General features: G+C 38.1%; 2 protein-coding genes across 3 annotated transcripts; one reads left to right on the top strand and one right to left on the bottom strand.

The window, feature by feature from the left end:
* The first annotated feature begins 3,975 nt into the window (after positions 1-3,975).
* LOC133860397 (NAC domain-containing protein JA2L-like) lies at positions 3,976-5,022 on the top strand. Its single transcript, XM_062296013.1, has one exon. It carries the CDS (start codon positions 3,976-3,978, stop codon positions 5,020-5,022), a length of 1,047 nt encoding a protein of 348 aa, XP_062151997.1.
* A 102-nt stretch (positions 5,023-5,124) lies between these two features.
* On the bottom strand, positions 5,125-15,179 carry LOC133861997 (probable serine/threonine protein kinase IRE). Of its 2 annotated transcripts, XR_009899105.1 has the most exons (18): positions 14,693-15,179; positions 14,449-14,516; positions 14,163-14,339; positions 12,669-14,033; positions 11,923-12,095; positions 11,511-11,757; positions 10,905-10,997; positions 10,674-10,814; positions 10,476-10,568; positions 9,965-10,163; positions 9,782-9,867; positions 9,027-9,115; positions 8,049-8,100; positions 7,907-7,963; positions 7,660-7,821; positions 7,220-7,300; positions 6,490-6,848; positions 5,125-5,463 (listed from the first exon to the last, which is right to left on the bottom strand). XR_009899105.1 is itself a non-coding variant. In XM_062297831.1 (17 exons), the coding sequence occupies exons 1-17, from the start codon at positions 15,090-15,092 to the stop codon at positions 6,759-6,761; spliced, it is 3,573 nt and encodes a 1,190-aa protein (XP_062153815.1). In that variant the 5' UTR covers positions 15,093-15,179; the 3' UTR covers positions 6,376-6,758. The 2 variants fall into 2 exon arrangements, 1 of the variants encoding a protein (XP_062153815.1); XM_062297831.1 differs by lacking the exon at positions 5,125-5,463 and having other exon boundaries at positions 6,376-6,848.
* Between the last annotated feature and the right edge of the window lie 1,605 nt (positions 15,180-16,784).

Raw genomic sequence — 16,784 nt, 5'->3', positions numbered from 1 at the left:
CGAATACATAAATAGAATCCCATCCATGTAATATTCAGGCACCCAAAAAAAAAAAAAATCGAAAACAGCGTTCAACAAAAACTTTACTTCTTCAGCTCTAATCTTGATAAAACACCTAAAGACAATAATCATTCCATTCCACAACAAGCATACATTAATATAAAGTGAAATTAAACTAATGACACCTAAAGCATCACTAACGTTTTACATAGCAATTATATTGTTTGTAAGATTCTTAAGAGTAAAGATTGTATCATATTTCAAGCACAAATCCATCCAATACATTACACTAATCAAAGGATCTAGCCACCCATCCACAGGGCAGGGAAAGATTTCCCCTATATTAGACTTCTTATTGGTAGCACTAAAACCTTTTTCCAATTAATAGGAAACAAATGTTCAGTAATATACCAACTCTTCAACAAAATCTAATTTATCAGGTTTAACTGTGTAAGAATTAACAAGAAAACAAATTAAAAACTTCAAATACTATCTCCTAATCACCATTCCAACATCTTTGCTTTGATTGCATTATTGTAGGTAGTCATAAGGAAACTACCCTTACTTGAGTGTTTAACAATCATCCTATTCCATAGGAATATATTCAAACTATATTGGAATTTCTAAAGAAGCAGAGTTATTTTCAAGAAAAAATAAATAAAAAATGGACACTTTTGCCATATGTTTCTCCAAATCTCCAATGAAGATATCCACATCCTCACAAACCAAATCATATTTTTCTTCATCTAATGCCTAAAGAGGACTATAACACTCATGAACAACCATAACACTGACTAAATTACAAGCTCTAGGTTGCTCTAAGCAGAACATAAGTCAATATCAATACTGGTAAGAAGAGGAGTCATTCCATTCGACCAGTACATAATTTTAGGGTTTTTGGGAATCATACTCTGATAAATTGTCTATTCATTCACTTAGATTTTGATTTCTGAAACCTCTCATTACTCAAATACGCTAGTAGAATCCCATCCATGGTAACCCAAGCTCCTCGCTTCCTTGTTTTTGCTGTCAGTAATAACCCAAAACTATATTTGGTGATCAGCCAATCAATGCAATCATATAGACACCAATTAAACACGGTCAAACACACCTAGTCATGCCCTATATTAGACTTCTTATTGGTAGCACTCCAACCTTTTTCCAATTAATAGGCAACAAATGTTCAGTAATATACCAACTCTTGAAAAAATCTAATTTATTAGGTTTAACTGTGTAAGACTAACAAGAATACAAATTAAAAACTTCAAATACTATCTCCTAAGCACCATTCCAACATATTTGCTTTGATTGCATTATTGTAGATAGTCATAACGAAACTACCCTTACTTGAGTGTTTAACCATCATCCTATTCCATAGGAATATGTTCAAACTATATTGGAAATGCTAAGGAAGCAGAGTTATTTTCAAGAAAAATAAAAATTAAAAAATAGACACCTTTGCCGTATGTTTCTCCAAATCTCCAATGAAGATATCCACATCCTCACAAACGAAATCATATTTTTCTTCATCTAATCATATTTTGATTAATTATACCCAACAAATAGTATCATAAGGTTTAGAACATTCCATTCAACTAGTACAAAATTTTAGAGTTTTTGGGAATCTATGGGAAAGAAAATTGTGGGGTAGGGGGGGGTGCTTCCAGAATATTTGTGATCTTTTTTTAAAAAGAAAAAAAAAAAAAAAAAACTAAAAAAAAACCATAAACAGGAAATTTGTGACAAAGAGTGATTTTCAGGCAAAACTTTCAAACTAAAATATATAACCATACAAAATCAAGTTTCCATTCGAAATAAAAGAAAAAAAAGCAACAAACACCATCATTTAGTTCGCTTCAACCACTTGATAATTTTAAAACAAAGTCCAAAATTATGGCAACAAATTCTAAACAAATAGAAATAGGGAAAAAAAACAAATGTAAAATTCAAGCGCCCAAAAAAATTACAAAATAAAAATAAAAATCCATAGCAGCATTGAACAAAAACTTTACTTCTTCTGCTCTAATCTTGATACAACGCCAAAAGACAATAATCATATATCATAAATGTCATTCCATTCCACAACATGCATACATTAATATAGAGTGAAATTAAACTAATGACACCTATAGCATCACTACCGTTTTACATAGCTATTATATTGTTTGTAAGATTCTTAGAGTTAAGATTGTATCAGATTTCAAGTACAAATCGTCCCAATACGTTAAACTAATCAAAGGACCTACCCACCCACCCACAGGGCAGAGAAAGATTTCCCCTTATTTCAGGTCCATAGTCTAACTGCCAGAGTAAACACAAGAAGTATAGGGGTTTCCAATAAAATGTTTTCTAATAGTCTTGGAAGGAAAAGCTAATAAATGATTCCCTTCACAACTACATTAACTAAAATCAGCAAGGATATAAGGAAAATGGGAACCATTCATAATTCATTATGCATCAGAAATCGTACTGTCACTACCTTTGTGCATTTAAAAAGTGATAGGATTTCCAATTCTAAGCAAACAGATTAATTAGACAAACAAATGCAATGCCAAACACTAGTGCACTGCCCAAGTCTCTTAAAATCAAATCAACCACCCACCAAACTCAACAGGAAGTCGAGAAATTTAACAGACTCACTTCCCAAATCCCAATGATTCACTAGAACGCATCCACAAAAAGCAACAAACAAACCCCACCCACATCCTCATTTTCCATAATTCAGTAAAAAGATTCACAAAAAAAATCATACCCACCTCCAAAGCCCCAACAAATACATCAAAAATTCACAGATTTTGAGAGAAAATAATGGTTAGTAGTATATCAAGCCGTATTGGTGGAGGAGCATACCGAAGCAGTAAATGGCAGATGGCAGTCAGAGTTGTGGAGGTAGTCACTGTGCATACAACACCCTTCCCGTATAGGTCCCCTTGTCCATAAAACGTATGGCAATACATTTAGCGGCTGCTAAACATCCTTCTCAGATCACCACATTGATCAACTAAATAACCCATTTCTCAATCACATCAAAAACAACGTAAGACCACCCAAAAACAACCTGTCACCGCCAAAAAGAAACCCCCAAGGACTTCCTTGTTTTTGATGGTTAACATTAAAGAAGAATATATTTCGCTCAACAGGAAACCAACAGCCACAAAACCCAACGATTCAGTAGAACTTTAACAGACCCGCTTCCAAAATCCCAACTATTCAGCAGAACTTACCCACAAAACCAACAGACAAAGGCGACCCACATCCCCATTGCGTAGTTGATAAACCTAATTGGTGGAGGAGCTTTTGAGGCCGTCGCTTTTCTATGCAACAGCGCCGCACACAGCACCGTTCCCGCTTTCTTTCGCCAAAAAACTGTCAGGCGGTAAAAAATGAAAATTCCACTTTTACCGTGCTGCTTAACTCCTCAAAAACATCGAACGGCTGACAGGCATCCATCCCAACAACCACAATCAGATCACTACCATTGCTTCGGACTACCCAATTCATCTCTCTGAGTCTCTCAAGCAAATCAAATATGCGTGAAATAACCAGAAAGGAACCAACAAGTCACCAGACTCGTCACCCAGAAGAAACCCCGCCAAAAACAAAAAATAATAATAACTCTAAGACGACGCGTCGTGCAGGCCCCATAAGATAATACCTTAAACGACTATGGAGTACGACACGTCGTCCATATGTTGGCTTTCCAAAAATTAATTCGTGAATAAGAATTCAAGGGCTAAAAGCGAGCGCTTCTAGCTGCTTTGCCGCCTCCTTATTATGGCGGGGCTATGTTCGTAATTACGAATAACGGTCATAATTCGTAAATCTTAATTACGTATAACGGTCATAATTCGTAAGTCGGTGCGGGATAGGTCTATATAAACAGATTACGCTGCGGCGATCTTGATCCGTATACCTAGAAACGTTTGTAGTCTTGAACGAGAAGAGAAAGAAGAGAGTGATCGAAAGAAACTAGAGATGTTGCTGCCGCCGGGATTTCGTTTTCGGCCCTTTGATGAAGAGCTTATAATCCAGTATTTGTTGAAGAAAGTCAGGGGAGAAGAATTGCCATGGGAGGGTATCCATGAGTTTGATATATATGGAGACAAAGCCCCCTGGGAAATCTTTGACGATATTGTTTATGGTCAGGAGGAGGAGAAGCATTACCTGTTTACAAGGCTAAAGAAAATCAATAAACGCGTGACAAGAACAGCTGGCTGTGGGACTTGGCATGAAAACTCTTGTAACCAAATATACGACGATCAAGGTCAACATGTGATTGGACTCAACAAGCAGTTCTGTTTCAATGTAAAACAGGAATCGCGCATGAAGAAATCCAAGTGGATTATGCATGAGTTTTCCCTGGCGGGTGTCTTATTGGAACAGTGTACCACCTGGGTTCTATGCACCGTCAATAAAAAGGGACCAGTAACAAAAGGAGGGGTCAAAAGATGTTTTGAGGATGTTCACGTTCCTCACACCATCATCTCAACATCTGTTGAAGCCCCAACTCCATGCCTTGAAAGCCCCCAGTTGCTACTTGGGGATGGAACCCAGCTGAGAAAAAGGATGCGTTGTGATGTCCAATCCGATGTGCTTCAAGCCTCTGAGATTCCATTATCATTAGGAAGCTCTCAATCTGAAGTCACACTCTCACCGAATTCGGTGGATTTTGGGGAAGACAATACTGAGACCACAGATTTGGAAACCCAAATGGGCTGTATAGCAACCAATGACACTGCTGATTCTGAGTTTTATGCATCCGAACTAGGAATGTTTGCATCTAAATCTTTATTGCCACAGAATTTTGTGGATAGTGGAGAAGACATGGGAAACAATACTCAGACGACTGATTTGGAAACCCACATGGGTTGTCTACCAAGCGATGATAATAACGCTGATTCTGATTTTTATGCTTTATATGGTTATCTCCCACCACCATCTACTCCAGAGAGGGAGCATCTGCCACTTGATACATGGAAGGATATTTGCAATGATGAGTTCTTTCGTTCTTTATTTGCTTAGTTTATAACTTCCTGTTCAAGAGAACAGAAATCTTGTATGATTTTTTGTTCAACAAGATGTTGATATGAAGGATGTGTAAATTCATTATTTGAAATAACAAGTTTCTTTTTCGATCTTTTTCTTTTTTCAATCCATAATTTTGGTTCTTAGTCCGCAGAATAAAAAGGAAAGTAAAATGCCAAATCACATTGGTGTTTGGTTTCGGATTCTCAATGGGTTATGTTTCATAAACTACAAACTCGTGCAGTACTTCTGAAAGCATATTCCTTGGAAGAAGCATTGCATGTAAAACTTCTTGTAAAAATGTTTTCCTAGGGAAAGAACTCTGCAAAAGAGTTGTCGCTTTAGTCCAGTAGTACCCATGGCGAGCCCAGTGCCCCTCAATCCACTGATCACCAAGGATTTCCACGATACTTCTGCTTAATTACATCGTAATTATTCCTGCATTATTCCCAACTTCTTTCAGCATGACAAATATTAGGCCGCAAACATTTCCTTTTTCTTTACAAGTAGCTTTCTAATTATAAACATTGGTTTGAGCCATCGCCAAAGTTTCTAACAAGCAAGCAAGTCTTTTACAACATACTAGCACCAAAATAATGATAATCATTCTGACCTAAAGAAAAATTAGGTTGCAATGCCTACATAGTTAACCTCATTCCATACATAGTTAACCCCTGAGGATATTTGAATTTCTACTTTCAGAGGTCTTCAAGGTAGCCAAGTACACAGGTTAACTTCCAAAACAAAAAGGGGTTGAACCTGAAACAGAATACTTGACACACTCAAGTGTTCTTCTTCAATTTTGAAAGGGGAATGATAAAGGTTTTAGAATATTTCGTGACTCACGTTTTTTCCTTACATGGAAAAAGTGTGTGGTTTTTTGCGGTCCTTGCCCCATCCTCCAGCTGGAAAATAGAACGGGCCCAAATTTCCCAAACATGGGTATCTACTCATCTTAGTAATTAGAAGTTGACATTTGAATCCAAGGTTTGTTTCAAGCAGCATCCCACAAAACTGTAACTGTTCTCAAGAACCAAGAGTGGAAAAGCAAAATAGTTATGCTCACATGATCAGCAGTCTTGTGCATTTCTATAGGGCCAAGGTCAAGCTGACCATTTTTTGATGAATATAAACATGTAAAGACAAGCATATTAAAATACAAGAAAGTTTCATTTGGTTCGTGTTAGATATCTGGTCTGAAGAAAAATAATGATATCTCCAAGAGATCCCATGAAAAATTTAATGCACTTAATCATATGATTTATAACCTCCTACAAATTCTGAATAACTAGAAGGGTACAGAACTTAGATTTATCAAAAATAATGTGTGACACAAAGAAACACGAAAGAAAAACAAAAAAAAACGGATAATATAAAAATTACACATGATCTTTTGTATTGTATTATGCAATTTTTTAAATTGGAAAATTGAATGATACAGATAAAGTAAGAGCAGAAGCATACCGGCTACTATCTAATAATAAGTTGGTCAGTATGTACGGCGACATACACCTATCTTTTCCTTCAAGAAAAATAACTGCTTTTCTAGAAATAAAAGCCATATCAGACCAGATGAGCCTTTGTTTATAACTGTTCAGGTTGAAGACCTTCCTCGTCGAAAAACTGCGTATGCACTGATTGAGCCAAAGGCAAGTGCTAAGCTGAGAGCAAAAGGATGAATTGCTAGGTGATAGATGAGAATAAAAGTTTGCTAAAGTAACCATGTAAAATTGTCATGGAATGGATGGTTTTGAGGCTTCTGGTGATTCCTTGCTGCTCTTCACAACTAGATCAAAATTGATAGAAGCCAGCTGAGACAAGTTCTGAGAAGACAGGACATAAAATTTCAAATTGGATTGCGATCTAATAACTTGATCAAAAGTTTAAAGTTTAGACAGCAAACTAAGAATGAAACCAGTCCATTTTTTCTCCATGATGCTAAAATATAAGTTTATGAATCAAGGGAGAGAATATAGAACCCTTTGCTACTATTGAAAATAAGAACCACTGAAAATCACCTCCCACAATACCCGAACAACATACGAACAAGAATTTCACACCCATATCAAAATCACATAACCATAATTGGATCATATTGAAAGCGGCATAAGAAAAATGCAAAATTTTCATTCCTATGGGACATCTAATGTTCCCTGATGATGAAAAGAGAATAACCAGGTGAGGCAGATCTTACCTTAAATGAGAAATTACTAAACGAGTACTTCACTGCAAGGGCTGGACAATGGAAGTCTGCCAAACTACCACATTCATCACCCTGATCCAGAGACATACAATGGTGAGAAGATCAGAATATAATCACAGAGGGCTGTAAGAGGCGCAAAAAGATCAAATATTTCATACAAATTCAGTTATAATTCTTTTAGGATCTTCAGCTTCACTTAGCAAATATTTGGATATGACCATCTGCCAGTCCACGTGATTCCATACAAATTTGGGTGTCTTAAAATCAAATTGAGTTATATCAGAGTACATTTTGTCTCTAGATTGATAAAAATTTATCAGACTTTGCTCTGCTATGACAGACACCGGTACAAATGAAACCAGGCTCATGGTTTGGTCCATTGATGCCCCAGGTGCATATGCATAAAGATCATATCTGAAAAAACAGCATACATCTTCATCGTGCTCGTTGCTGCATGATCTGCTGCTGCATGTTTCAGTTATGTCCTCAAAGTCACTACTACCCCCCACCACATGGTCATCTTCTACATTCCATATGTACCGGCTCATAAAATAACTTGTATCATGTGCTTCTGCTGCTGGTATGAACATAGCCTGCAGCAAATTAAGAGTGTTTCGAAGTTCACATACTTGTCAAAAGTTATTTCAAAAAAATTCTACAAAGTTAAAATGTAATGACCTTTTGCCTTGCAAGTGTATCCCAATTAATATCCTTGAAGAAAGGATGTTGCTTCACCTGAGAGGAATGTCAAGGATCTGCTTAGTTTTATCATCATTATGACTTGCAAAAAAGATTATGCCAGTGGCCTTTAAAACTTTACCTCCCTGGCTCCTGTTGCACCTAGTCTTTGTACTGGATTTTCAGTCAGAAATCTGAAATGGAGTGCACAAGCAATCTTAGGTAACATGAAGATAAGTATTTCTTAATTCCAAGGTAAAAGCGGGCCTCATAAGACCGGTCAATGATGTAAGAAATCTAATAGTCTTGGGGATACAGCAGCCAGCCATAGTAACCAAGAAGCAACCAGCAATCAGCATAGATGTTTCCAGCTGACTATTTTGAAGAATATTCATCTAGAAAAGTCAAACTTAGGATAATAAGCTGCTTGAGGATTTTTGTTAGCATAGTTATTAACTAATTAGTTGGTTTTTTTGTGGTGAGGGTTTCCTAGGTTTAATTAAGGGTGAAAGCACTTCACTATGAAGGAGATTAAGGGTGCTAGTTACTTCTTGCTGGCAGTAGCTATTTTTAAAAGTGTGCTGGCAGTTTGCGAGCTGTACTAGTTGCTTTTTATAGAACTGTGAGAGTGATGGCATGAATTAAATTTGAGTTTGTATGAGTTATCTTGGAATCTTCCCTCCCTCCCCTCTCTCTCTCTTCCTTCCTAGTCTTGTCTCTTTTCTTTCCTTTTTGCTGATATTTCAGAAGCTCTTCCCCTGATTCTTGCTGATATCCTCAGCTATTATTTCCTTTCTCCTTGCTAAATTCTCTACACATCTTCGTTCCCTTCTTTCTTGCTGCAATTCTCAGCAGTCCTATCTCATACTCTCTATTTCAATAAAAGTATGAAGTAACCATGCAACCCAATTTTGATCACATAAAACATGCCATCAAGAATGAGTAACATAAGTTGTGATTCCAATAGCTATTTGCATCTACAAAATTGATAATAACAAGGAGCTCTCTTCAGATGAAAAAAACATACTGATAAATTTTGCATAAGAGGCCACAGATATTACAGCCGCAGCACCCTAAATTATACGTTCAGAAAATGAAGAAATCAACTTATGAAACTTACTTGTCAACCAAATCATATGCTTCGGAGCTCATCTCCTCAGGTACCTTTGGCCAAGGTATATCTCTGTTTATTATGTTGTCAAAAACTTGCTGAAAATACAGAGGATCCATTGGTATCAGTTTCGAGATCTAGACCTATGATTATCAAATGATACCACACTAAATGCTACAATTCCCTGTTTTAAGAATCAAAAAACTCCATTCAAATGTGAAGAGGCAGACCATAAATCAGTATGTAGTTTCCTGAAGTGTTAAACTTGGTCCTTTTTGAGCAATAAAGTCATGGGTTCAGTCAAAAAGAACAACTAATGGAAAAACTACAACCACAAAAGTCCTGAAGAAACACACAAACTACCAAGATTTGAACAAAATAAGCAAATGAAGATTTGGGAAGAAAAGATAAAACAAAGAATTAAATGAGTATGACTCATTACACTCATCCTGTGATGGCACAAAGCTGATTCTATGTAATTCTTCAATTTTTAAAATATGTATACTCTAAAGAAACCCTATATCTAAATCAATGCAATGTATCTTGCTGATCTGGAGTTTAAAAAAATGGACATATGTTAAATTGAAACAAATACATAGAACTCTGAGAAATGCTTTCAGTGCAATAAGCTTTAGTGAAAAAACTGCACATATGTTGGTGACAGTGTATAAAAGAAAAAAAGTGAAAATCAGTAGCCTACACCGCTGTCCAAAGCCTTCTAAATCTAGTGACGATTGTTTTCAGATTGTATTCAATTAGCCTACCTGAGGATGTTCAGCATTGAATGGTGGAATACCTACAAGCAGCTCAAATAGAATAACACCCACAGACCACCAATCTGCAGTTGCACCTGCAAGGACAACAGTGAAGCTAATAAAACAAAACTGAAAAAGAACATTGTTCATTCATAGAAGATTTTCTCCCTAATCAGCAGATAAATTGCAGACCATGTCCCATGCCAAGAAGTATCTCGGGTGCCAAATAATCAGGCGTGCCTACAACTGGTTGCTTTTGGCGCTGTTCTCTTTTCATTGAAGGCTGACTTTTTGGTTCATCACCAAGGAAATCAGTACTGCTGACTGATAGACCTGATAAGTCATCTGTACTGTTAATGAGACCAACCTTTGAAAGCCCAAAATCTGTCAACTGTAACCGAAGGGATTAGAAATTTGTGAGCAGCGACAAATAAAACCTTCATGGCATAACATACAATAGAAGACAAAAAAAGATTACAAATGTCACATTAAATCTTAAACAAAGAAGGTATCCTTCTTCCAAAACAAATTCTACCGAATGAAACATAACAAGAACAAACAAACAAAAGAGAGAGGGTATGTGTTACAGATCAACTCTACTCCCACATACATACACTAAAACTCAGACATAAGGGATAAGGTATCCAAAACTGAAGGTATTAAATCATTTAAACAGTGAAGAATTTAAATGCAAAATATTGACCTTGATGTGACCATCTTGACCAATCAACAAGTTGTCAGGCTTCAAATCTCTATGAATGACATTTAAAGAATGCAAATACTCCAAAGCAAGAACCTGAGGGAAACAAAAGAACATATTTGTACTGCTCGTGAGAAAGTTTCACCGAGACAGATATTTGTAGGCAATCTAAGACAAGCAAGGATATTAATATGTCCTTACAACTTCTGCAATATATATACGGGCCATGTCTTCATCCAAGCAGCCTAGATTTCTCAACAAAGAGTAAAGATCTCCGCCGTTTAAATACTCCATGACCAAATAAAGATTTTCCCTGCATGTGAAGGAGTAGAAAAATCGGACCTGTTCATCATAAGATCACATACACATTAGAAGTGTATAGCTAAATGGAATGCATCCTTGAAAGGATAATACATTGTGGGACCTGCTTACCACAAAAGGATTGCGAAGTGATATAAGGATGTCACGCTCCGCCAAAATATTTTCAACCGCATTTTTACGGATCATATCATCTTTCTTTAAAACCTGTAAAATATTCAAAACATATTAGAAACTTTGACATAAAGATTTTCTCATTTCTCAACCATACACAAGCAATTAACACTTTCAGACCATATGCACCACACAAACACACATAAAAACTGAAATGTGAATATACAGGCAGTAATAAATATCATAACGAAGGTAAAAAGACTTAATAACTCTTGTATTCTAACTACTCACTCAATAATGCAGAAATAAAATAAAATCCCGTAGAGCAGAGATGCTGAATACACGTCTTCAGGAAATTAAAGAGAAATTAAAATAATCGCCAACATGACAAGGCATTACCACCAATAAGACGGGCTCTTGAGCAAGAACACATTTTGGTCTTTCCCTTTCTCATAAAACTGTGCGTACTACTGCATGGTGTCTAAATATTGTATACTACAAAAGAGTAGGCAGATGTGTCCAATTACAGAATATATAAAAGCTTGACATATCAACTTCTATTTTCAGCCATTTCATGGTGGTATGCAGGTAGGTACAGATGCTGACCTTTATAGCAAATAAATCACCAGTTGCTCTTTTCCTTGCAAGAAACACTCGCCCAAATGCCCCTCTACTAATTGGTTTCATTATCTCAAAATCTTCTATTGATGTCCGGTCCTTAGAACATGGATCGATGGGGCTTGCACGCAGACTTCGGACTGTATCATCTTCCATCATACTCTCTTCATCAACTATGCCATTTGAATCTACTTTTTCATCTTCTATCTGCCCACAAAGATGTACATACTTCTCCCTGTAAATTCCAGAATCACAAACATGAAATCAGAGAAATTGTGATCATGTAGAGGAATGAACCCACCAACAGAAAAGTTACGTGAAAAATTTGATGGACAATAGAAGCTAGAGATGCTAAACACAAACACATGGGAAGATGGTCTGAAATCAAAAGATGACTCACTGCAATAGTTTCTCTATACGTCTTCCAAAAGTCTCTACGACAAGGGCATCCACCTTTCTGTCCTGGATGGCATATTTGAGTTCTTCCAGACGGTCAATCATATACTCCAATGCACTGTACTCACAGTTGTTTACATTTGCAACAGAACGAGCAATATCCAGCAACTTGTTTATCTGTCATTCATGGTTTGTTTAACAAATGAAAATTACAGCAAAAAAGTTCTTGTTTTTTACAGAAAAAGGCTATTGCAAAATTTTTGAACAAATTCGAACAAGCAGCCAGTTATCGAACTAGCTCTGCCAGTAATGTTATTAAAATCTCCATGTTAATTATTCCTATGAAAGGCCAAGCAAAATGAGAAACTGTTAAAGAGGCTTATCAATACAAAACACGAATTCTTGGAAGGTAATGAAATAATAAGTTATTTAATGTAGAAACAGTAAAACTATGTGTTGATCACTGTAGATAGATGGTCAAATTTTTGGTATCAGTCATTGTTTCAAAAAATGAAAAGTAGCAATATGAGGGCTTTTTCAGATTTTTTTTTTTTTTTTTTTTTTTGTGGGAAGGCGGGGTGGGGATTTACTGCTATGAACCAGAGTTGATGTAAATGATCCAAACAAACCGTAAGCAAGATCGCAAAATTTATGCAGAAACCAAAACTAACGGAGATATCAAACCCTATACTCTTGAACCAAACAATACAAGGTAAAATATATGGAAATATAATTTTATCAATTGAACACCTGCTGATAATTCTCAAGCTCTGCTAGCATTCTCCGTCCACTCAAAAGCAATTCAATCTGGTTGGTCCGTGGTGTTAATAATGTTGATCGAGGTGTCAAGCTTCCTGCTGACAAGGCTCTTGCGCATCGATCAGGTCTCACAGTTTCAAATGACATTTCGGGCAAAACATTTAGAGCATCCATGACAAAATTATTATCTATATCAGCAGCACAATCAAGAACTTCTTCAGAGCATCGATGAGACAAGCTGTTTTGCTTAGGTGACATGTCATCTAACTCATGTATACTAGATGTAGACACTCTAGCAACCTCGAAACTTCCTCTAGGAGTATCGGTGCTTCCAGGCGTACTCCTTGGAGTCCAAGATTCCAGGATCCTTTCAAGACTTTCGGCAACTCTTTCAAGCCGTGCATTAACAGTTAAGCCTTTCAAGTCACATCTATCGGCAATTGTACATATTTGAGAGTGCTCTTCTACATGCACAGTTGGTATCTCGACCTCACAAATACGACAGATCATCAAACTCTCATACGTAACATTCTGCTGATCCCAGAGTCCAACTCTTTGTAACCCTGAAGAAGCCTCTGAATGTTCAGGGCGGCATAATGGACTGTCCAGATTTTCAATGGTGTCATCACCCCCAGTTTTTCTTTCATCTTTATGTTGCAACTTTTCCGGTTTATCCTTGGAGGGAGCATCAACAGCATAATGAATTTTCCGGTTTTTCTCAGCAGCACCTGGAAGTTTCTTCCAAGATGACATCCTATAGCTGCTTGAAGATGAATCAGCACTTCTGGCAGTGCCAATTTCCACACCATCAGCTCCACTACTGGGATCTTGATCTACTTGACCATGCTTCTTAATCTGACTGCCCTTTTCCTGCCCATGTGACTTTTTCATCTGCTTCTTATTCACCTCCTTCCCACTCAATGGCCCACTGAATTCCTGCCGTGTAGCCTGCAAAACTTGTTCCGAATAAACCCCAAGATCACTGAGTTGGTGAAGTCCCAGTATGTGGTCTTCTTCATAACCACTCTCTTTCTGGAACTGCACAAGTCGGGTGCACCGAGTGAGGATAAAAAGAAGGCGGGTATGGGCTTGTTTGAGGACCCCCATTGGTAGCTCTTGACGCCGGTCATCCAAATTCTGAACAATGCCTTCACACTTCACCCAAAACTCACTAGACGGCATCATTGCGCAGCGCCTTGCAACCAGCAACAAATCCTCCACACCCTCTTTCCATTTAGAGTGAGAGTCTGAAGTCTTCTCAAGTATACCCACCAAATCTCCAGCATATGCACCTAAATCATAGTTAACTTCTTCCTTTAACCTGTCAAATTTTGTCCTTATTGCCACCATAATCTCCTAGGAAATTTTACAGGAAAGTAGATATATTGAAATGTGTAAAATATGACAATAACAACAACACTAATTGGGCATCCATATGTGTAAGGCACATCAAGAAATTAATAACCAATACAACCATGCAGATACCTCCATGTGCCCAAATGCACGAGACTTCCAAACCGGAAATGGTCGAACTCCTTTGGAGTTGAGTTCGTGAGAGAAGCTCTTGATCTCAGGGTTTCTCTTCTTACGCCCACTCGTGACACGCAGTATTGCCTGGAAACGCGGCGATTGGATTTCCTTGACAAAGGCTGCATGATTAGCCTGCAAGAACACCACAATGCCACATACCTGAGCTACCTAAATTCCACCAACTAACCACCTTTCAAAAAGAAAAAGGGAAAATATTTCATTTAGTTAACGATTTCTTAACCTCCAACCCCAGATTGAGTGGCGATGGGGCTTTCACTGATCTCGACGGACTCCATTGAACCTTTTTCCCTATACATAATCGTCATAAACCAATTAATTTTCCTTTTTTGTTCCCATGAATTTCCCTCAAAACAAACAATTCCACGATTCAATCCCATTGAAAACTCCATAAAGAACTGAGTAAAAATGATTTTCCATAAATAATTTAACAATAAGTTGTAATTCATTGTCAAAGTGATCTGTACCTTGTTCTATTAACGTGTCTGGCTGATACGAATAGGCCAATTTGGTCTCAGCCGGGACCGTGGCCTTAGTCCTGTTGGAATCGTCCCCCAAATTCGAAAGTGTACCGGCCAACGACGAGAACCGGAGCGGCGAAGGAGCGGAGCGGGTGCGAATGTGGTTGAGCCCCAGCTTCGACGCGACAAGCATCGGAGAATCGGCATCCTCGGTGTGTGAAACATCGTCTTCGCCTTCTTCTTCGTCTTCTTCGTCGTCGCTTCGCGTTGCGTAGTCATGCTTCGGGGACCGGTGGATTGGGATCTGAGGGATCTTGCGGAGCTTGGCTCGTGAGGAAGGAGGGGTCGCGGTTGGCAACCACGACGACGTCGTCGGCGGATCTTGCGGAGGAGCTGAGTCGGACATGAGTGATCGGGTTAGGGTCCTTCATTGCATTTTCTCCGAGTGTATTGGAGACAGAGAGGGATTAGGAAGGGCTCAGAGGGAGAGATTTTCGCGGGAAAGAGAGGGTGGGGGATTAGAGGGTGACAAGTAAGCTGATTTCGGTTGGAGGCCATCGCGGTCGGTTTCAAAACGTGCTTCCCGCTAAGTGTGTGCGGGGTGGGACCCATACAAAATCTTTGGGGTTGGTTTCCGCGTGGTTACATGGTTTGTGGAATACTCGGTAAATATTGTTGTGTAATGATTCAAAGCCACTCAAGGATATAATTTTTTATTATTTTGTCACATTGGTAAGGTGGTCTCTCATTACTTTTTAAATTTTTATAGTTTTTAAAAATAAATTAAGGTGAGGGACCACCTTGCCACATAAGTAAGATGGTGAAAAGTTATATATTTAGATGGTAGTGAATCATTACTCAATATTGTTATGGTCCTTATGGAAAATTATGAATATTTTAGAATGTTCTTTTTAGACTTTAAAAATTAATAATTAATACACAATTTTATGCCTCGGGTTCACCCTTATTTTTTGCTTTTTTTTTTTTTTTTTATATGTCCATACAAAAAAGGGAGGGAAGATTCGAACTAATAACCTCCGCTTCATAAGCGTGGTCCAACGGATTGAACTATATCTTGAAAACCTCGATTTCCCCCGTTGAGCACGGGCTAAGAAGCCCATCCCAGACAATGAGAAGCTCACACCCAAATTAGCTTGTCAGCAAAAGAATTATAATAGCTCGCGTAGCATCCAATTTTTCCTCTTCCCTAAAAAGGAGGCAACCCAAGATGTGTCAACAAATTTCTTGGGCAACCTACGATGGAGAAGGTATGGGAACACTACTCTCATACATCACAAAGGAAGTTGGCAGTAATTGTCGCTTGACCCGCAACATATGATAGGTCATTACCAGGACACACCTTACCATAGCCGATTATCTACCCCCCATATATAAATTCACTATACGCAACCCAGTCGAAGGACAACACGTGACAGAGCTACGTGAGGAAGGTTGTCTTCGTCTGGAAGGAACGTGATTTCAAAGGAAATGTAAATACTTCACTCATTCGAAGCACACACTAATCTTTAACTTCTTCCCCTAAAAGAATAGGAGTTTTTCAAAGTATCTTTCTGACTTAAGCATTGGAGGTATGACCTATAAGCCATTCTTCTCAGTGTTTGCAGGTCCCCCTCGCCAAGGAAATAGTCGTACAAATTCAGGTTCATCAGCCGGCAATGTCTGTGGGAACGAAGTTGTTTTATCTTTGTTCCCCTTTTTCCTCTATAAGATCACATGGTGACTACCAAGTCGAGGAGTGCAAGAAGGAATGTGGAGTACCCTCAAGGGGATCTATTCCCCATAACCAAGGCATTTCCTTCATGGAAATCCAACTCCATCAAATGGCCCAAAACATGGACCAGATGATGCAGTAGAACTAGCTCATCATAACTCAATTCCAGCAAATAAACCCATAATCGTCTCATCATAGCGAGAGAAGTCTAAGTCCTTCCCCTCTGAGGGAAAATGAGGCAGTAGACTATGAGACCAATGGAGGAGCCCGAGAAGGATGAAGTCAACCAACGGAGTCGAAGGAAAAAAAACAAGTAGGCTCCAATGAGGAAGGTAGCCGAGTCGACCCTCGCCTGAACGACTTTCA

The sequence above is a fragment of the Alnus glutinosa genome, chromosome 2 (assembly GCF_958979055.1).
Source record: "Alnus glutinosa chromosome 2, dhAlnGlut1.1, whole genome shotgun sequence".
NCBI classification, from domain to species: Eukaryota; Viridiplantae; Streptophyta; class Magnoliopsida; order Fagales; family Betulaceae; genus Alnus; species Alnus glutinosa.
This window is presented reverse-complemented; position numbering and strand designations above follow the sequence as displayed.